We start from the raw sequence: 22141 nt of genomic DNA on the forward strand, positions 1-22141 counted from the left end.
GTGTGTAAAAAAAGGTTTAGGACAAACAGCGTGATTATGTACTTAGTTACCACCAACACATTTGTAGTGCCTCTGTTGGGAAATTATAGCCTTGTTTGGCTATCAATATCTATTATTAATTGAGTGTTTTTGTGATTACATTTCCAAGTCAGGGCACCACCCGATAATTAGCAACCAATAGCCAAACACTTTCAGTCTACATAGACTGAGGTGGGGTATTATAAAGCAATGGAAGAATGAGTGTACACATATAAAGAAATAAACACTAGCAGCTCCTCTTTAAATCACACTAGAATGTATTAAAGCAACACCCTAACTTTATAGTTATAATACTTGGGTCAACAAAATCTGATTATGTGTAAATATACATAGATTTGTGCGTGCCTGAGACAAGGTATAGTAGTTACAAGAAAAGATGGTAGACAAGGTGGATTTGATAGATATAACAAACAATTCAGCAGATGAAATTGGCCGCTCACTAAACAAAGGAGCCAGGACTGCTTGTGGGTTCAGGCAGCTAGCTTTTGCAACTTAAGGCTGAAACACACCAAACCATCCAATCTGAAAGAAGATTATGTCGTAGCACTTAGATCTCACTGAAGTGAATGCAGCCAGCAGTTTTCTACTCGCCTCCATATTATAGTGTAGCTAATGTAAATCCCGTTTGTGCTGTTTTCACTCCTTTAACCAACAACTTTTCTATTTATAATTTTTTTTCTGTTAAAATTAGTCGACAAACTATTGTCATTGTTCTTCATCGCCGGTCACATTTATTTAATCTGAACTCATGTTTGATCTCGAGGGGATTTGCGAGATGTCCCATCTGACACCTGAATGAGCAAACCTGTTATATCTATGATTTTTTAATCGTTATGTGTGGGGTCTCTCAGGTTTTGAAAATCGACCAACAACTTCAAAATCTTGTCATGTGAACTTGGCGTAAGGGATTGGAGCATGTAGTTCCTCAAGTACGGAGTCCAGACAGATTGCCTGGAGCTGAAAGGGCCAGGACAACACTCTGTCTGAACTTCCAGGGCAGCTTGTTGTCAGGAGAAATGCCCAGAATTTCTCTTTTGAAGATCTGGGTTCTGGTTTTTGTTCTACACAAATAGCTGATCTTTGTTCAGATACAAATCTCTTTGGAGATAGGGAAGTCCTTTACTTGGCAAACGAGTTCCACACAATAACGTTGCAACGTTCCTGCAAAGTACATCTGTGAAAAAGTGGAGAGCTGTCTCTATGATGTGCTTTTATACCTTTAAAGATGTAAACAGGGAATCCCTCCTTCTCAGGAGCTCCCTTGACCAACGGATTCGTGTCACAGGTGTGAAATACTATGAATTCTGGGCTCTTGAGAAATTTGACCTGTTCCTTTGTTCTCAGGTCTTGCAGTCACTCATGCATGTGTTACATGCAGTCCTGTAATGACATGGTTGGATCCCAACACCTCACATAACTACCCTTTTTACTTTTTCCGTTCTTAGTCTTTTTTTGTTTGTTTCTACTTCAGTTTGGTTTGTGTTGTTGTGGAGCAGATACAAATCAGCTTTTTGAGCACCTCCAGGCACTGGCAGCACAGACAACCACAGTTTAAGTGAGTTCAGTTAATCTATAGAAATAACGTATTGGTCAATTCAGGGCCAGCTCATACCAATAACAGTAATGAACTGAGTCAGCACTGAGACTGTAAAAAGCGAGGTTCGCGGCTCTGCATTAGGCTTGCCTCCAGTCAATTGGTCGCTCAGGCTGTTAGTTCCTTGGTATGCTTTTAGTCTCTCCTGAATAAGGGTAACTTTTCTCAAGAAATGTTCCAGAATATCTGAAGATGCTGCAGTCTGATTTCACTTAAACTGCTGATTTTTTTCTTCTTAAAAAGACAAAACCAAAACAGTTTCCTACAACACATTTGCTTGATGTAAACCCACAACATTTGAGTAATCACAGAGGTCAGTAGCTTCAGTGAAGCTGAAACTGAAGAAACTTGAGTTTAATAGTGTTTGGTCATTACAGCTTTATTTACAAAAAGAACATTAACTGGTATAAAAATGTCTGCTGAATGGACTCACTGCATTCAAATACATGATAAAACTAAAAAAAAAAAGCTGCTGCATGTGTAAAACGTTTCATTATTCATGTCTTCAACTTAAACTGTACATTCATATGAATTGTGTTGCTCTACAGTGAAAACCCTTTGAGCCAAGTTACTTTTTATTATTTAGCTTGCTTTAAGCCAAGTTAAAAGTACTTTTAATCCTGCAGCTGTGATTTGATGGTTGATACATTTATGTCGCAGCATGGGATGTATAGCACCTGACGGCAGTATTTCTATACTGTGGACTTTATCACATTTTGTCACATTAAAACCACAGTTTCATTCAGATTTTATGTAATACACCAGCACTAATTAGCACATCATTTTGAAGCGAGAGGAAAAGGATAGTTTTCAGATTTTTTCTTACGAATATAATTCTAAAAAGTTTGGCATGTTCAGCCCCCTGTTTTTTCTTATAACCCTGTTTAAAATGTTATGTAATCAAATGCCTTTACAATTAAAAAATAAAGTCCACCTGTGTATATGTTATCGTCAGTATAAATGTAGTTGTTCTGTAAAGGCCTCAGAGTTTTTTCTTGAAAAGATTAGAGAATTAATTGCATTATGAAGAGGAAAAGAAAGTTATGAAACAACACTTTGAGCTTTGGTTGTCCCACACACCACTGTCAATACCATGATTAGGTCTGTATGAGTATGGCACACCTGCAGCCCAGATGTTTGTGGTACCTCTGAAAAGGCTGCACAGGTCAGCGGGAGAATATGTACACACAGCTTTTAGTCAGGCCCACCACAAATTTGACCTTAATGCAAGAGTGGATGGAAAAAAGAAAACATTTTTGAAAGAAATACAAAAAGAAAACCCTGTTTACAGTCTCCCACAAACTATGTCTGGGACACAGCAAAATTTGAGGAATGTACTCTACTGATGAAATCGAGACTGACACACTTGGTCCACATGCAAAGCTGTATGTGTGTGGGGATATTAATAGTGTACTATAATCTGAGAACACCGCACTTACTGTGAATCATGATGGTGGCAGCATCATGCTGTGGGGATAGTTTTCTTTAGGACAGACAGAGCACCTGGTCAGAAGTTTGATGGAGCCTGATGCAGGATAATGCAGAAATAAAACCTGTTACAGGTGGCAGAATTCTTAAGCGTGGGTAAATACTCTCCTTCCCCCAAGGCAATGACCGTAACCATACAACCAGAATTTTAAGGCAATTCTTTAGGTCAGAGCATATGTAGGTGTCAGAACCCAGATTGTACTTGAAATGAGAAGTTTTGGCTCTCTCCATTCAGTCTGACTGAGTTTTGCTATTTTGTTTGGAAGAATATACAAAATGTCTATTTTCAAAAGTCTTAAAGCTGTTAAAGGCCTACCCCAGAATACTTGCAGCTATGGTAGCAGAGGAAGGTGGCTGCACAATTTATTGTCACATAGGTGGCTGAAAATAAATGGGCCATAGATTCTAAAGTGTTTAAGTGTGAAAAAACCCCAAAAAACTAAACAATGTATCATTTTCCTTTTGCTTCACAATGATGGACTACTTTGTGTTGAGCCATCGCAGTGAAACCCAAAGAAAAATACATCTTGTTATGTAGTTTGAACAAGACAACTCATAAAAGTTCAAAGGGTGTAAATACTTTTGCTAAGCGCCGGAAATACACATCATTCCCACCGTCACAGTGTGTCATACAATAAAAAAAAAATATATAATCACTGTTCATTTTGAAGTTGTAAATGCCCCCTTCTCTTGCTTTCAGGTTATGTGGGTATGCAACTTGTGCCGAAAACAACAAGAAATCCTCACTAAATCAGGAGTGTGGTTCTACGACTCGGAACCCGGTCAGGTGCGTGGAGTGTTTGAGGGTGGGCCACAGGGAAAAAAGGCCAAACTACACGACCCATCCCTGTATGCCCACCAGGGAGCCTCAGGGGACTTGACACCAGCGTCAGACAGAAGCAGACCTCACGGCGGGCTCCTGCCCAGACAGGCATCCCTTGACAATGGAACAGGGCTGAGGTACTCGGGGCCAAGTGATGCACCCATAGACAGGTCAGTTCTTTGTTTCAAAGGAACATCATACCTATCCTCTTTTATATGTCATGATCTAAGGAAATTAAAGCTGTTTCTATTTAGTATAAATTCGTGTTGACGATAAAATCCAATAAAGCAATTTCAGACACCAGAATCTAAGTTGCAGTGGAGGATTTGACAAGCTTTTTAGCATTAGTACTGATCTATATGGCTGTGTATGGGTTATGTGGGATGTGATTTGAACCTCACAAGCCATACAAGAGCCCACATAAAACTGCTGGTACATTGAGTCCCTAATGCCTATAAAGGAGACAGAAGCACATACTCTGTATCTAGCTCTAAGTCAGCAATTCTACAACAGTCATCCACCCACTCACCCTCACTTCAGCAGCGCATATCAAGACAAATAATTGCCTGTCTGATTCAGCTGGGATGGAGCTTTGGGACATTAAGGGTGATAATAATCAATTGTGCTTTCTGTGTGTTTGAAATGAATCGATGTATTTTACTTGAAGTTATTTTGGTTATCAGGTGTGGTTGGATGCCAGTTTAGTAAGGCCATTACTTTCACATTAAAGCACCATTACAATGTGTTTGAACTAAAAAAAAAAAAAAAAAAAAAAAAGCAATAGTTAGCCAGATAAAAGGCAGAACATTACGTTCTTTTTCATCCCATTCACAGAATGTCCCGCCTATGAGGGAAACATTCAGATGCACAAACATGCTGCTTGCTATTCTTGATTCTTTCCCTTTTTTTCCCCGAGAGGCAGGAAAACGTTTGTATTTTGAATCTGTATACCTTCAGAAATGTATATGAGCAATCCCTCTTGTCATATCATCTTTTTTCAAATGTGCTTTTTTTTTTTGCTTTGGTGATCTAATCTTGTTCTCTTCAGTTTTCCTTTTTTTTTTTCTGAATCGGCTCCAGACATGGACACAATGAAAAGAAGCATCAATGTAATTCGAAGTTACTGCACTAAAGCTCCGAGGGAGAGAGATGCAGGAATGACTCAGACCACTAACATAACTTAGTCTAAACCCTTGCCACTCTATATTAATTAATAGGATAGTTTCAGAAGTGGAACTGTTTCCAGTGAGAAAATCTGGCACTGATGTTGCTTACATTTGCAGTAGCAGGGAACAGGAAGCTGGATGTCTGAAAATTTACAGGATAATGCCGGTGATGGATAGCAGAGGCTCCATAAATAGAACTCCCACTGAATAGGCACCAAAGCCCACTTTCATTAATCTTAAACAATATATAATTTAATTCAGGGGGTCTGTTCCACTAAAGCAGGGAGGAGAAATTCTGACAGACTATTTATATGAAGAAATAACCTGGGAAGTCCCGTAATTTGTCCTGTTCTCTGTAGTGTCATTTGAAATAAGCGAACGGATTTAACATGGCAGTGTGGCGGAGGCTCTCAAAACAGCAATTATTTTGAAAATATTCTCCGGCGGATTTTTTTTTTTTTTTTAAATTCAACATCTCCAACCAGTCACAGCCAACACCCAGAGGTAAAAGAACCTAGCTTAACCTACACTTTGACATTAAGCCAAACTAAAAACTTGAAAAGCATTGCACATTTCACCTCAGTCTTTGTCTTTCGTCTTATGTAACAAAGATCAAGTCAGTTTATTGCAATGATTGCTTTGTTATGATCTGTAACATATTAGCGTGTAAAATAGCTAAACAGACAGATAACAGAAAACACAAATCAGAAAAATTAACTTCTAAAATAACTGTAACAATGATCGGTGCATAATCGGTTCAGCGTGTTAGCCTGAATAAGAATCTGTTTAGCAATCTGATTTGATACCATTTGCCTGCTGGAAGCACTTGGACAAAAAAAAAAAAAGGTTTTGGAGAGCTGTCTCTGACAATGTACAGAACCGTGTTCCTGCAGGAGATCTGAAACAGACCCAGAATAGAGGGTAAGTGTATTCCAATGACCTTCTTAGCTCCCCTCACCATCTTTAGCTGGGCCTTCTTGTCTGCCATATTGCAGGTGTACTGAAATGCAGAATGTCAGCACATTCCCAGCCACAGCTTGGATTAGGGTCGGGTACAGAAGCAACTCATATTGAAATCTATAATGACACCAGGTCATCAAACGGTGGCCCGTGGGCCAGATGCGCTCCGTAAGCTGATTCCATCCGACCTGTGCTGTGAAAGTGTTAAAGACTGCTGAGGGATCAGCTGTAGCTCAGCTCAAATGGTCAGTCAGAATGTTGGTTCAAAGCACAGGATCACGTCTGACTCAGAAACGCGAATGTGAGAAGGGAAGCACTAGATATCTTGGTTATATGTGACCAAAGTTTTCTGTGAAGGAGTTTTGTACACACAAATGTAAACAGCTGAAATTATTGTTCCATGTTTGTGAATAAGATAGCTGTCTTTTAGCAAAACTAGAGTAATCCCTTACTTTCTGTATTTTTTGTGTGCCTTCCTTCGTTCATTAATTTTGTCTAAGTCAAAAAGCGTGGCATTTCGTTTTAAGCTAATTTAATCGGTACAGTTGTTTCATTGGTATCCGTCACTGTTTTTAAGATTTTCTTTTTTATATTTCCCTGTTTTTTGTTGTGATTCACACAAAGAGCCAAGGCGTATTTTCATAGAAATGCTGAAATCTGTTTGATACCTCGGCAGAAAATGATCACCATGGCGAACGGCATCTGTTTCTAATTAGTGTGATTAAGCTGAAACAGGTTGACTCCTCCACCGTCTGTTTGGAAAGGTTCCGGCCCTTGAACAAATATTGCTTTTGACCTCTGATTTAGTTGATGAACCTACGATAATCAACAATATGGTCAAAGACCTGAAAAGGTTGTGTCGATTAATAGGATGTTAGACAGATTTTGTGTTTCTGTTGTATTTAATCCAATTATTTTGGGATCATCAAAGGTTAGCGTACATCTTTCCATGCGTGCTGATCTGATTGCCTTGTTTCATTCCAGCAGTTCAAATGCTAAGTTAGGATTTGAATAGCGTGTTTTTTTTTTTTTTTACATCAGACATTGCGCGTGACTTAAAAGAATACCAAAGACGACTCTTGTGCACCGTTTTTTTTTCTGTTTCAGAGTGGTGCCATTTCACCGGTACTGTTGGGGGGATAGAGATGTTTTTGTACTCAAACAAGTTTGCTTTCTCTAATGATGGCATGAATTCCACCATAATTTGAGGCTAAACTTATATCACAATTTTGTTGATGGCTGCAAAAAGCATGTGGTTTTGTTTTGCAACTTACTCAGGAACAAAGATCAATCGTTACATGTATATGTTTGAGGGTTTTGTCACTCAAACATATGTGGTTTAGTGAAAATCCGTGATATTTTCAAGATTCATAGTTTATAATACATTCATAATAAAATAATCGCCAGAGTCATTGTCACTCGGAATGCTTAAAAGCTACTTTTTGTGTGCAGTCTGTTTGCTAGACAATCTCACCACTGTTCCAGAAAGACATGTTAGATCTGCCATTCCTGCACAGAGCAATGCCCTTCATGTGTTGGCAGAACTTCTTCACTCAGTTTGAAATTCTTTGAATGATTCAGAATAGGAGTTCAACAAGGCAGACAAATGCGGACTTATCTTGGAAAAACCCTTTTAAGCTAATGTGCCATCCATCCATCCATCCATCCATCCATCCATCCATCCATCCATCCATCCATCCATCCATCCATCCATCCATCCATCCATCCATCCATCCATCCATCGTCTTTAACTTATCTGGGGTTGGTTCGTGGGGGGCAACAGGTCCGGGAAGTCTCCCCAACGACATCCTCCAGCACATTCTGGGGGATCCCAAGTCCTTCCGGACTGGTGTGGGTATAAATAGTCCCTCCTAGTTCTGGGTCTTCCCTGGGGTTTCCTCCTTGTTAGCCATGCCCGGAAAACCTCCATAGGGAGGCGCACCAGCGGACAGGATGTCCAAACCCCTTCGGCTGACTCCTTTTGATACACAGAAGCAGCAGCTCTGCTTTGAGCTCCTCCTGGATGAAAGAGCTCCTCATCCTGTCGGCAAGGCTGAGCCCAGCTCCCCTCCGGAGGAAGCTCAGTAGGACGCTTTGGTCATGATGCAGACCTGGTGACCATAGGTGAGGGTGCAATGCAAGTTGAGTGGCAGGCGAGGGTGGGGGGGCTTGAAGTGCTAAATCCTGGCGGCATGGTGTAAAGTAAAGTAAATGTATTTATGTTAAACTCCGAGCCTAAGGGGCCCGCCTATTTAATCAAGTTCTTATTTTCTTTTTCTTTTTTAAAAAAAAGCTGCTAAATAAGTAATGCTAGGAGGGCGCCGCTTTTGTGTTTGCTGCTTCCTTACAGCTAGGCCAACTTCATTATTGATGCAGTGGGAGCTGATGGTATGGAGCCATATACGGCAGTCTATATATAAAAACTCTGACGAGAGGATCGCCCTGCTGCGTCGGTACGGCATTGAGTTATCCTGTGCTGCGCGCCTCCCGAGCCGTGCATGACGAAAAGCTGCATAGCCTGTCACTTCTTGCTTCGTGCATTCATATTGCCGCTTGACGTTTGCGCGAGTGTGTGGCGGCGCTCTCCGCACAAGCTACGGGAAATATGAGTTGAATAGGAGACAGCAGCTGATCCGCCGGCAAGGGACGCTGCCGCTGCCCTGGAGGCTGCTGCTCCTCCTCCGCCTCTTTCCCCACTCCCGGCCGCTCCTTTGCCCCGCACCGCGCACCGAGATGTGATTTTCACCGCTGCGAAAAGAACAATTGGGGCTTCTTTTTTTATTTTATTTATTTTTTACTACCGGCATCGGAATTAGCTCATCTTCTGTATGTTTTTATTTTGGACGCTGAAGCGTTTTGACCGAAGGATCCCAGCCCGGATGCGATCTCGTTTAAGGACACTTTTTACCCGGCGCGGCAGGAGGAATATGGAACTTGGTCGGCGTTTTTTCTTCTTCTTCTTCTTCTTCTTCTTCTTCTTTTTTTCTGCGTTTCGCGAGTCCTGGGAGATAATGAAGAAAGGTGCATGAGGTAACAGAGGAGGGGGGCGTTCGGATGAGAGCGCAGGCTTTGGGATGAGGTGGTGGCGCCGAGAGAGGAAAAGGGTGATCACCTTCTGAGGATAAAAGGAAAAAAAAAAAAACGGAAGGGGGAAAAATGCAGTTTGAGACATTGCGTCAGTTCTGTAGCTCGGTTCTATCACATTTCAACGGGGCTTTCTCTGCACCCCAGAACATCTTGCAAGCGGAGCTTTTGGAGCAGGCGCTGGGCACCATCGGGTGAGTAAAGAAAAGCCCCGATTTATGAGGAAGGGCTTCCCCGTTTGTAGGCGACGGGAGAGGAGCCGCTATTTGGGGGGTGGGGGTGGGGTTAAGGGGGGGGGGGGGGGGTTGTTGCGTTTATCGATCGTATCCAGCCTGCGTAACAGCAACCTTCAGTGTAGTACTGTTGCTGCTGCCGCTGCTGCAGATATTTCCCGGCTGGATGAAGGGAGAGACCCAGCCGCTCTCCGCGGTGCGCTGAGTGCACGTATTCTGGTTGACTGCTGGATGGGGAAAGGAAGGGAAGGGGGGTGGGGGGCACAGTTAAAGCCATTCGTTTAGGTAGACTGTGAAAAGATCCAGCTGTACATCTGCTGTTTTAGAGCGTGTCTTGCCCCAGCGCATCGCTGCAGCAGCTCTGAGTGCCCCCGTCGCTGCTGCTGCTGCTGCTTCTGCTTCTGCTGCTGCTGTTGTGCCTCAGAGAACAGGATGGGATGACGGGGGTGCATGTTTGTATGTATATATACGTGTATATATTTTTATATTAGGAGCCCGGGATCTTAAACCAAGGGAATGCAGAACCCTCAGCAGGCTACACCCTCCCACAAACCTGCACTATTCTCACAATCCCTCTAAACTTTCTAATCCCACTTCCAGCTCCTGAGCCGACCCAGTGTTGTTTGAGGCCCTCATCCAGTCACTCACTCCCCCCCCACCACCCCAGCAACCCCACCCCCGTTCACCACAACCCCCTCAGACCTTCTGTTTATCAGGCTTGATCCATTTTCTTTTGCGTCTTACATCCAGCTACTTTGCGGAAGTGACCCTGCAGAGATTGCTAGTGATATGTGTGCAGGGAGCTGATGTGTCTCCCAGTTTAGAAAAAAAAAACCTGCTGCAATTATTAGATTGGGTTTCATTAATGGTTTTGTTAAAATGGCTTTCAATAGAGGAGAGTTTTGTACAATTGGTGCATTTGTCAATGTGTGTTGTGCAAAATCAGGCTCTTGTGGGCAAGTAAGGGGCTCTGTCCAGCTCAGTCTAACTTATAAGGCATTGGTTAAATTGTTGAAAGTGTTGAATTTCAGTACAAATGTGGCTTCATATGTGCTAAACGTTACTTATATTACAAGAAAATGCCAGAACCGGGCTCCCTGGATAGAGTGTCGATAGAGGGGGAGAGTTTGAATCTTGCCTAAATGCATTGGAGCATAATATGAACATTTATATAAAGCGTTCTGTTCACCAACAGAGAGGCCTCTGTTAGCCGTAGCTGTTATGCTGTCCTATGGCTGAAAGATCACAGTTTCTTTTCTCTCATGGTATTGATTCCCATATCACCGCACCGTTCACTGTCGCCTGTCTCTCGGGACTGCAAGTCTTTCCCTCTTGTCCCCCACCCTACTGTCAGAAATAATTTACAACACTGCTGGGCTCTCTGCCACCTCACATTACATGGCCAGAACACTCAGGCACTGGAAGGGTAGAACTGGGGGCTCTGTGCCTGGAAACTGTGATCCAGCAATTATCACATCTGACTGATTGGATTGAACTTATTTTCCATCACTAGGGTTTTTTTTAATATATTACCAAAAAGCCCAAAGTTTGAACACCTTCAGAATGAATGTCCATGGCAGACCTAAGCCTATCATAACTAAGGTATAGCTAAGTAGTTACATTTTTGCTTTCACGTGGCTCCATACTTTCTGTTTGTTTTTCTGCTTTTTTTTAAATTTCTTTTTGAGCTGTAAAATGTAGCTCACATCTACACAAGAACAGAACTCGGTGAGCCAGCTCTGTGTGTCATGCTTACATACCTGACCCTCCGCTCAGTCTGGGCAGTTTGAAGGTTAGTCTGTTCTTCTCTCTCCGTTTCTCTCTGTTTCTTTCTTACCCAGGCAGAGACCTTCTAATGGGCTGTGCTTTTTCAGATCCAGCTTCCATGTATTATGCATGTGTGCGTCAGCAGAGGTCCTAATGGGGTGTGGGGATCTGTTCTTAGAAGGCCCGAATGGTCTAGATTTGAGTGGTCACTACATTTAAGACACAGCCACATTTGCCTCTTTGCTCTTGTACACACACACACACACACACACACACACACACACACACACACACACACACACACACACACACACACACACACACACACACACACACACACACACACACACACACACACACCCTTGTTTAAAATACAGAGTGAGGACCGTGCATTGAGTTGTATAGACTTCGATTCATAATCAAGCCATCCTATGGCCTTACCCTGACCCTAGCCCTAACCCTAACTTTTACCTGTTTACACATAACCCTGACCTAAACCTAACTGACACCTTAGTCCATATAAAACAATTTTGCCTGCACTTCAGTGGTTCAAAACATCCCTCCCAATCTTGAGTTTCGTCCATGAAACTCAGCATTTCTCCTACACTCGCACAAGTACTCTGTACACTTGTACTTCCCTACTTGTACAGTAGTGACAAAATGTGTATTTGAATCTTAAACCATTTTGTGTTTTTTTTCTTTATATAATGAATTATAGAAATAAAACTACACATTAACGTGATCATTTCCTGACATGGACTTTATTAGTACCCATCTCTGTTTCAGCCTGCATTGTATGCACATTTAGGACACACTATTTTGCCATTCTGGTTTTTGCCTCTGAAAGTCGTTGCTCTCCACTGATGTGAAGCGTTGTGGATTCGAGGAGAAAGGAGTTCAGCGGGGACGAAGCAAAATTTTAGACAAAAGTGCAAGGAAGAGACCAGAACGTCCCAGCATCAGTTACCATGGTGACTGAGAAAAAGACAAGGGAGATGTAGTGGACTGCAGCTTGCCAAACCCCTGCAGCTCCCATATTCATGCTCTTATGACATATAATTGGGGGAGAGAAGAGGAGGAAACAAGTGTAAAGGGAAGAAATGTGACACGAAAGAAGGATGAATCAGAGCCAAGTTCTATAAACAGCTGGACTCAGGAACCTAGCAACTTCCCTTGACTCCTTCAGATTAGACACTTAAGCTTTGGGCCACTATATTAACATGTCTCCCAGAAATAAAACAATTACTGGATTTAATGATTGCAATGAAAAAGTATCCCATGGTTAGTGTTACTGCTTCAAAATGAAATCAAAATTAAAATCAAATTCTATGAATGCACTGTGAAAAACTGGATTTTTTTTCGATTGTCCATCAAATGTTGTTTCTCAGATGTTTCCATGCAGACACAAACAGGAATCAGTGAAAGCAAAGTAGGGATATTTCATCCAAGAAAAAACAGAGACTGTTAATTGTACCCGTAATTTTGAAAACAACAGGAGTAGCTATCTCCTTCACCTCCAACTGCCACTAGGAGCCTTATGGCTCATCACAAGCAAGTTAATGGATAGCCAGAGGTGTGTGGTCTTCAGAAGGGTCTTATTTGTTAGATTTTGTAAACCACCAGCATTCCTGCTCAGGGAACTGCTTACATTTGACAGGAGAGCCAAAATAATACTAACACAAAGGAGTTTGACAGGCATCTGATTTAATAAACATCTCAATATAACAGAAAGACTTAAGCTTGGTTTATGCTTGACGCATTTCTACGGCCCACGCGGCCATGTTACCCAATTTTGGCTACTACACCCCTCCACGTGCCCAAAGGTTTCTGCCCTGCGTAGAGGAAAAATTTTAACCAAGTCGACAGTCCCGCGTGGAAAAAAACATGGCGGACGAGCAGGTGAACCATCCGGCTGAGGTATATATAGAAATATAGAAATCTTTATGATTCGGCCCACAAAGATCACCGTGATTAACAAATTGTTTACAAGTCCTGGACAGAAATCCCTGTCATTCTTGGAAGAAATTAAGTGGCTTTAAAATGTTGGAAACAACTGTGTTTTCTACTTTTACATGTAGTGGAGCGCAACGCTGCCCTCTAGAGTACGGGAGAATAGTGCCACTTCGGAGGAAAGCCACAGGGAGTATAACCTGGAGCTCACAATGACTACGGTGCACATTCTGGTTCTGATCCAGTGCAGGCTTGCCACAAACCCCCCACTCACACTGCTTCTAGGGAAACAGCGGCCAGCTGCGAATACGGATGCGGAAAGGGTGCTTGTGAGAACAGAAGCTCACCCGATACTTTCAGTTGCTATCCCTCATAAATTATTAAAAAAACAGCATGGTTTTAATTTTCTAGGGCACAACATGTTATCCGTCTGCATATATTTTCCTATTTCATCCTCCAAAAGTCCCTTTGTTTCCTCGTTTCTGTGTTGCCGTTTTGTTTACAATAATCAAGTTAGCATAATTTGGTGCGGTGATTTTATTTTGAAATTCACCCAAATGTTACCCTGTCTACTGACTAAAGTTTCCTTTTTGGCTTGCGAAACTTGGAAGCTTGATCCGGGGATCGCTGCGGCATCCGGTTAATCTTCCTCCTTGCAGAATTTTTGCAGCGCCACAAGGCCTGGGTGACTGAACCTGCAACTGCAACCGTATCTGTACCGTACTCAGTATGAGCCCGGCGTAAATGCTGCAGACGTTGTGTCCACACGTCTCATTTCTGCGCGAAATGTACGTGCATCAAGCATAAAGAAACCTTCCGACACAACTTCCCGCAAACCTTCACAATAAAAGCCTCGAGGACAATATAATGGGATTTTAAACTTTTAATAATTTTATTTAAGCCAGGTATCAGCAACTTTTTTTGAAACTTAGAGCTACTTCATCTCATACCAGTTCTGACCCTTAAACTAGAAGAGTCAAAGTTCACTTTAACATGTAAAATAAACACATTCTGTTGTTTTTTTATATTGTCATTGATAAATGTATATAAATGGAAGTCTGATTAAAAATTAAGAGCAACAGAATAAACTAAAATTTTAGATGCAGCTCACTGTTGGGCTGTGCTATTTTCAGAATAGGCTCTAGGGCGCCACACATGGTCCTTTAGGACTACCTGGTGGCTGCTGGCACTGTGCTGGTGACCCATGATTAAAAACCTATTCAAACATATTACAGTTTCCTCTTTGCACATAAAATACCCCTTCCACAATCCCCCATCAAAAAAAAAGGAAAAAAAAAGCCTGAATGCTAGGTGCTTTGTTTGTTAAAGGTAAGAAACGCCCAAGCCTCTTTTTGAATAAATGCACGCATGTGCAATCCGCTCAGGTCTTATTTCCTTTTTCTGAGGCCTTTCACTTCTTCTCATAAACTTGTAAGACAGTTCGCTTCTTGCGACTCTCAGCCATGTTCAAAGTATACGGTGAGAGCAGTGAAGCTACAATGAACAGCTAACACCGAAACTGACTGGATAAATAAACACTACAAGTGCGCAGCAAGTGGAAAGTAGCAAAGAACGAACACGCACACTGGCGTTACGTGAGCGCATCACAATGATTGGCATGTGGGACAACCAAAAGATAAAGTGATAGTCCTGGAACAGAAAAGATCGTCCCCTATACCTTTAATACTACAGACTAATTTGTCTGTGACAAGGACTGTTGATGTGTTAAATTGGCAAATTCCTGCTTGTAAAAACACTACCAGCAATCTTAATGCTAGGTGCACTGTAGACAGAAGTTAGGACATTATACATATCCCGTGCAATATGCAGCTTTGTTGGGTTCCATCTCTTCATAGATTTCTTCCGTGTCACGCCTGAGTTTATCTTATCAGAATCAGTTTCACCACGTTAAATGTTATGCTAATTTAGCAAACCCAGAAGTCATTAATAATTCACTCAGGCAAAAAGATGAACCTTATACATAATGTATTGCTGATGGCATTCTTTGTGTGAAGGCGAGTTTCAGGATGTGACTTGGTGAAATGATGACTACTGACCACAATGAACTTGCAGACAATAATCATGACACATTTTCATACCCCTCTGTTGTCTTAAATTTTTTTTTTATTCGGGTTTAAAGAATAGTTTTACAATGGTCATACGTTACTGTACAGAAGGTTTACATTTACTTTGTTCCAAACACTTCTTTATCATGGACTTTGCATGTGTTTTATGCTCTAGCAGCGGCCTGCCCTACCTTCTCACAGTTACATATTAAAACCTTGTGGATGCAAAATCAAGCTGACTAAGCTGCTCCCCTGTAGCTACTGAGAGTTAAATGCCTGGCTGAAGGGCCCCTTAGCTGCAGCAGTTTAGGGAGAGTAGAACATTATACTCTCCTTATTTCTGCCTACATTTGCCCAGCCAGCCTCAAGGCCTCCACCTCATCTTTTTTCATGTCTTTGAAAACTGCTTATGAAGTAATGTCTTGAGGATTCAGGTGTGGGTTGCCAAACTGAGACTATCACCTCCGTAGTTCTTTAGCAGCCTTCACCTCTGTTCAACACCCCATCCTACCTGGCCCACGCTCAGCACCCCCTTGGTGTTTCTACCTGGCTGCTGGTGAAACTCAGCAGCTGTAATTAAGCCAGTCCATTATTGGTTTTGTCCTCACCAGGGGAGATGTGCACAGGAAGATTGGAGGCTTTGGTTTATTGCTTAGGTGTCTAAGAGAGGCATTGTTATGATTGCATCTGAGAGAGAGAAAGAGAGAGAGGGAGAGAGGGCGATGGAGAGACGTATACGTGGACAACAAATTCAAAAAGTTAAAAGGATAAAGAACAGGAGAAATGGATAGACCTGCAGTTCTCACATCAAATCACGTCAGAAATTCAGTCTCAGGGTAAGACCTTAAGAAAACAGAATTAGAGAGTGAGAGTGGAAGGTAAGATATTAATGGTTTTCTAATGTGATTTTGTTTTCCAAAACTTCACTATTAATATTGCCTAATAAAACCAGGTGCGACCAGTTGCTTTTAGAAGCCACCTAATCTAACTTCTAACTTAACCCAGTATAAATATAGCTGTTCTGCTAAAACCTCAGAGGTTTTTGTTGGAGAACAATAATGAACGAACAGCATTGTGATGACTGAGAAACACAGCAGACAAACTTCAAAAGAAGCTGTGAAAAAGTATAATGCAGGTTAGTTTATAAAACAATGTTCCAAGCTGTAAATGTCACAAAGAGCACTATTCATCACTCGTTCAATAATGAAAAGAGCATCACACAACTGGCAAACTACCCATATAAGGCTGTCCACCTAAACTGCCAAGCCTTACAAGGAGACAATTATTAAGAAAATCACCCATGAGATTTTAATTCTGGAGGAGCTGCAGAGACCCACCGCTCAGGTTGGAGAATCTGTTGACAAGCCAGCTTTTTCTCATGAACTCCACAAATCTAACCTTTTACGGAAAGGGTGACAAGACGAAAGCTATTGTAGAAAGAAACCCATTAGAAGTGCAGAAGACTAGATTAGAAGTTTTCCAAAAATCATATAGGGGACTATTACATTAGACCAAAATATAAGTTTTTGGCCTATATGTAACATGTTATGCCTACAGTATCTCTGTCTGAAGTCCACTCATTGCTCTGAACATAACATGCTAACATTGAAAAATGGTAATGGCAGCATCATGGTGTGGGAATGCTTTTTTTCCGCTGGGGCAGCGAGCTGATGAGAGCAGCATGGTGGGAAAATGGATGGATCTGAATACAGGGCAATGGTTAAAGAAAATCTGTTAGAAGCAGCAAAAGCTTTGCACCTGGGGCAGATGTTCACCTTCCAGCAGGAGAAGAATCTGAAACATTGAGCTGAAGCTTCTATGAAATGGCGTATTCATGTTTCTGAATGGCCCAGTCAGAATTCACTCCTGAATCCTGTTAGCAGATCTGTGGCATGGCTTGAAAATAGCTGTTCAGGCTCTATCTGGCTTAGTTTGAGCCATTTTGCAAATTAAACTGATTTTTTTTTTTTGCCAAATCTCTAGGTCTGTGAAGCTGGACGACACATACTCCACCCCCAATGTTTTACATTAAGTTACATCTTCTTTGCCTCTCCTATCATAGTTTATAGGTAGCATAAGGTTTGCAGCTCATCGGGAAAATGTTCTTAAGCTTTTACTTTGTAGATGTTTGCACAAACAACTGTGTTTTCCTGAAAGCTGCACATATGTTCAGAATAGTCAATTACAGGCTCAAACACATGTAGAACGTTTAATCGGGTGGCAGAAAGTTCGAGAATAATTTTGAACTTGCCAAGATTTTTCATCTTCCAATTTTCCTTTTGGTGAATAAAGTTTACAACTGCTATATTCTATGTGCAAATAAACTAAGAATGAATGAAATAATTAAAATATTTTAATACACAACAATAAAATATAAGATTAGTAAATATTTTAGATATTTTTTGGTAATGGTAAGTGTTGTTTTTTGAGATCCTACGGCTCAAAAGTTTGTCAGACTGTGCAAAACTGACAGGTGGGTTTGAGTTTACAGCGTGGTAGGCTGAGTTTATAATTTTGAAAGTCATAGTCTCATGTCTATGAAAACACTGTCTGAAAAACAAACATAAACAAGTTAAGAGACCCAATCTGTCTGTAATTAAACCTTCCCTACTTTTGCAAGGCTCAACACTGCCTTGCAAAAGTAGTCCTACCCCATAAATGGCGTCAGATTGTGTGGCATTACAACCTCACAACTCCAACGTAGACTACATATCGTTTTGAAATTGTATGTGATAAACCGCTACAAAACAGTGAATCATTCTGATGTGAAATTGATAAGATACACAGTGTTTAGGAGTTTGGGCAAATAAATCTGTGACAAGTGCATTTCTGTTAAGCCCCCTTTGACTCAGTACTTTGTAGAACCACCCTATGGTACATTTACAGCTGCATGTCTATGTACTGTGTACATCTGAAGACCAAAATGTTTGTCTATTCTTTATTGCAAAATAGTTCAGTCTGTCACAGTGAACATCAATTTTGAAATCTAGCCAGAGATTCTCGATTGGATTTAGGTCTGGACCTTGACCGGCTCATTCTAACACATGAATATTATTTGATCTAAACTGACCTTCATAGCTCTGGTTGGAAATTTACCATGATGGAAAATGAAAGTCAGTCCCAGTCTTTTCATGCCTCTAACAGGATTTCTTCCAGAATTACTCTGAACTTTGCTTCGTTCCTCTTGCTACAACTATGTTCAACTTCCCCGATCCTGCTGAAGAAAATATCCCCAAAATATGATGCTGCCATGACCATGGGACACAACGGGTGCGCTGTGTTCAGAGGGATGTGTGGTGTTCGTTTTCTGGCTCCTCTAGCATTTTTGCATATAGACGAAAAAGATCAGTCTCATCTGACCAGATCATCTTCTTCCACGTCTGTTTTCTGTTCCATGTTTTATGTCTCCACTTCTTGGTTTGTTCCAGATGAAACACAGGACATCTTATGGTTGTCTTTCTACAAAGGGTTTCTTCTGGCCACTCTTCCATAAATGCCAGATTTCTGGAGTGCACAATCGATAGCTGTCCTGTCAACATATTCACCCACCTGAACTGTGGATCGCCGCACGCCTTCACAGTTACCATGGCTACTGTGGATCAATGCTCTCCTTGCCTGCCCTATCAGTCTAGGGGACCGTACTCTTCCCATTTTGACATGATGCATTGAACAGTGCCCCATGAAGAATAACCTAACCCTGCATTAAACATCTCCGCAACTTTATCCCTGTATCCTGTGATGCAGACCTGTCTGTTGTGTTTCTTGGTCTTCAGATGCTGCTTGTTAATAATGTTTTGTAACAAACCGGCGAGGCCTTCTCGGAACAACTGTATTTATATTTTTTTATTTGCAGAAAATTTGAAAATTGTTTATCATTATCTTTCCAGTTGAAAATTATACATTATGTTTTGCTTTTCTAGCACATTAAAATGGCCAAATGAAATAAATTTTAGCCTAAACGTAGGAAGTAACATAGGAGGCAATGTTCTCAGTTTAATTTATTTATTTATTGGGTTTGTGGTAACACCACTAATTTATTAATACAATCAGGACTTGACCTATTGGTTTACCCACATTCATTGTTTAATGAATAGGCAATAGACGGCTGAACTGTTAGTCCTGTTGGTATACTTCAAAATGTGTTATTCTCCATTGTGTCCAGGGTCAGGAGGCACCTGGCAAACATCTGAACATTTGCATTGATTTAGTTTGTTACTGTCACTGTCTTCCTCATATCCAGGGTATATTTTTGTTTCAATGACAGTATTTAAAGACTAATTCTCCATAAGATTGTTTTCATGCTTTGCAAACATTTTGCATTGTGTTCTTCTCCATTGTCTCTCTGCCTGTGGACAATTAACTCTTCCACTTAATTCATGGTGCAAAAGAGCCAGCTCCGTTGATGCTCAACAACGTGCCAGGGCTGCTCCTGCCACAGGGCAAAAACAGGAACCCAGTCAAGACGTCATCTTCGGTACGCAGATGCTGAGTAAACCTTGAAAGAAACTCAAGCAGTGGACAAAGCGTACTGCCCATGAATGACAGATGTGACAACATATGCTTCTAAATTATTTTCATGTATAACAAACCACACTGGAGGCATGATGGTCAAGTGTACCAACTTCTAAAAAATGATGGATGAAGTCCAGTGATCTGTTTTGTTTCAGCGTAGTTCAGTTTGATGCTTCCTGTTTGCTTTTTTGGTGACAGTTAACGTCTGTCATGTGAGACAACATGGTGGTTGTGTGGTTTCACCAGCTTAAAGTTTATTCATTTAGCTTGCTGTTTGTTGTAAATAAAATATTGTGTAATGTTCACTCCAATTCTAGTCATTTACTAATCCATTAGGTCTGAGGGTAGCCGTTGATCTGTTCTCCAGGGATGAAGACATAAAAAAGCTGACTTTGAAGATTTTATTCTTTAGCACGACTTTCATTCAATTTATGTGAATAAAATCTGTTGGTACAGTAACATTTGCCATCTTCACCTTGCTCTCTAGGTTATCTGTAATTTTTCTGTATGACGATATTAACATTTTATCTGTCATTTGCTCAACTATAAGGACAATTAATTGGATTTTTGTCATCTTTTAGACTTGTGTGCTGCAGAAAATCTAAATCTAGACAAGTGTCTCCCACTAAATCAGAGCCTTTAGCTGCTATCACATGTTTTCCTGCCTTACAATGTATTTAGGCATATTTATAATCATGTGTTAGGTGACAAAATGAAATTATCTATGGCAAGATTGGAACAATTATGTTCTTTGATTATCTCTACTCAGTCTGACTGAGTAGAGATATTTTTAACTGTTCTACTGTGCTCTTCTGTGAGCACCCTCAAGTGGTTAGACACACATTAGCTGAATTAGTCAGAGCATGAGTTGTGCTACTGTCAGTGAGAGCTGTATTCAGCATGCATCTTTTTTAGTGTGGACAGAAACTCTGCATAGTGTAGCATGAGATTAAGTATTAATATTATTATGTCATTGCTACATCATTTGAGTTACAGTAGCATAAATTGGATAGCAGTGGAGCCTATGTTCTGTATATCTAGTGCACCATAGTTGTAGTGCTCACATCAAATAATCCATGGCAGCTCGGTTTAGCTGATGTTGGTTATCTGTCACCTCAGCCAATCCGTAAAACACACAAGGCTGTTCTTCATGCACAGGCTTGTAATGACAGCTGCCGTAGAATGTGCCTTTAAATGTTATCAGCCACCAATGGCTGATAACATTTAAAGACTCTTCTTGGGTCTTATTGGTTGTTTTCATTAAGGCATTACAAATTTTTGTTTAAATCTCTAGTGCTTGTAAGAAGCTGTCTAAGGGACCAGATTATTTTCACAGATTATATTCTCTGACTGTCTCCTGTACTTATGGTCAGAGCAAATATGCAGTTTATGTGAAACACAATATCAACATTGTATTGTCACTAATACCTTACTATAGTTGAGTGCTGCATCATGCAGTATCTATCTTTAATAAGGCAGAGGTAAAAAGTAGCTAAATGCATCTGGCATGATAAGTGTTTATTTACATTCAGATTCTCTGTCTGCTTACAGATCTAACAGAAGTTAATTGAAATGGCTCACTGTAGGTTGATTACTTGACACATTAGGCCCAGTTCCACCAGCTCATATTAGCCACGCACCACATGGCTCTGCCCACTTTCCAGTGTTTAAGAAGCAGTGTTTTTCAGGGTCCGCCTGGGCTCTGCTGAACAGTAGGGTCAAACCGAGCTGACTCGAGTGGAGTTTTGAGTGAACTCACTGCTTTTCAGTGGTTTGCCGAGAGGCGAGGAGAAATGAGAAGGTTTTTCTCTGAGGAAGACCAGAATGACCGAAGAGTGACGACATTAATATTAAGGACCACTATGAACAGAGAGGGTGAAACTGAAATATAATTGTATTATTGACAAACCATGAACCTTGCCCGAAGGGGAAAAAAGAAAAAGGACACTTCAGCTTTCTATACCGACACGCGTTGTATCAGATCTGTGGATTCTTTTTAGCCTTTCTCTCATTTTATACTGAAAGTTGTTAAGTTTTGTCTCTTAAGTGTCCATCTATCCAACACATTTGGTAGAAGGCAGCAGTTGTCTGCCTTTCAGACACAGAGCAGTCTGAGGGGAGCAGCGCGGGGCTTTTGCAGAGGTGGCAGCTGAAAATAGCTTGAATTTCGGTCAAAGCCTGATGTTCTCACTGCTGAGACAGCCTGGGAGTCAGTGCAAAAGAAAACCAATAAAACAAATTTCGCTGTCGTTTAAAAATCTTTTAAACTATTAACGTGTTCTCCTTGCTTCCGACATGGCTGAGGCAAAAATATCTAAAAAAAAGCTATACATTTTAACGCCATGACTAAAAACAGCCGGGCGAAGGAGCCAGTGGCCGCTACAGGGGAGCTCGTATTGGGCAAGGTCTGAAAGCTTGCACCATTGAGACTGCCGGGCAGTCAGCACGAAATCAAACAG

The 22141-nt window shown here is 41.2% G+C and overlaps 1 protein-coding gene across 1 annotated transcript in view; it reads left to right on the forward strand.

The window, feature by feature from the left end:
- Positions 1–3804: 3804 nt before the first annotated feature.
- The window catches only part of LOC118561555 (regulating synaptic membrane exocytosis protein 2-like), a 60052-nt gene continuing 41715 nt past the window's right edge, over positions 3805–22141 (forward strand). The window contains 2 exon segments of the mRNA XM_036133722.1: positions 3805–3908; positions 3984–4114. Of these exon segments, the coding sequence (XP_035989615.1) occupies positions 3825–3908; positions 3984–4114 (215 nt within the window). The 5' untranslated portion in view covers positions 3805–3824.

This window comes from Fundulus heteroclitus, unplaced genomic scaffold (assembly GCF_011125445.2).
Source record: "Fundulus heteroclitus isolate FHET01 unplaced genomic scaffold, MU-UCD_Fhet_4.1 scaffold_667, whole genome shotgun sequence".
In the NCBI taxonomy this organism is placed as follows: domain Eukaryota; kingdom Metazoa; phylum Chordata; class Actinopteri; order Cyprinodontiformes; family Fundulidae; genus Fundulus; species Fundulus heteroclitus.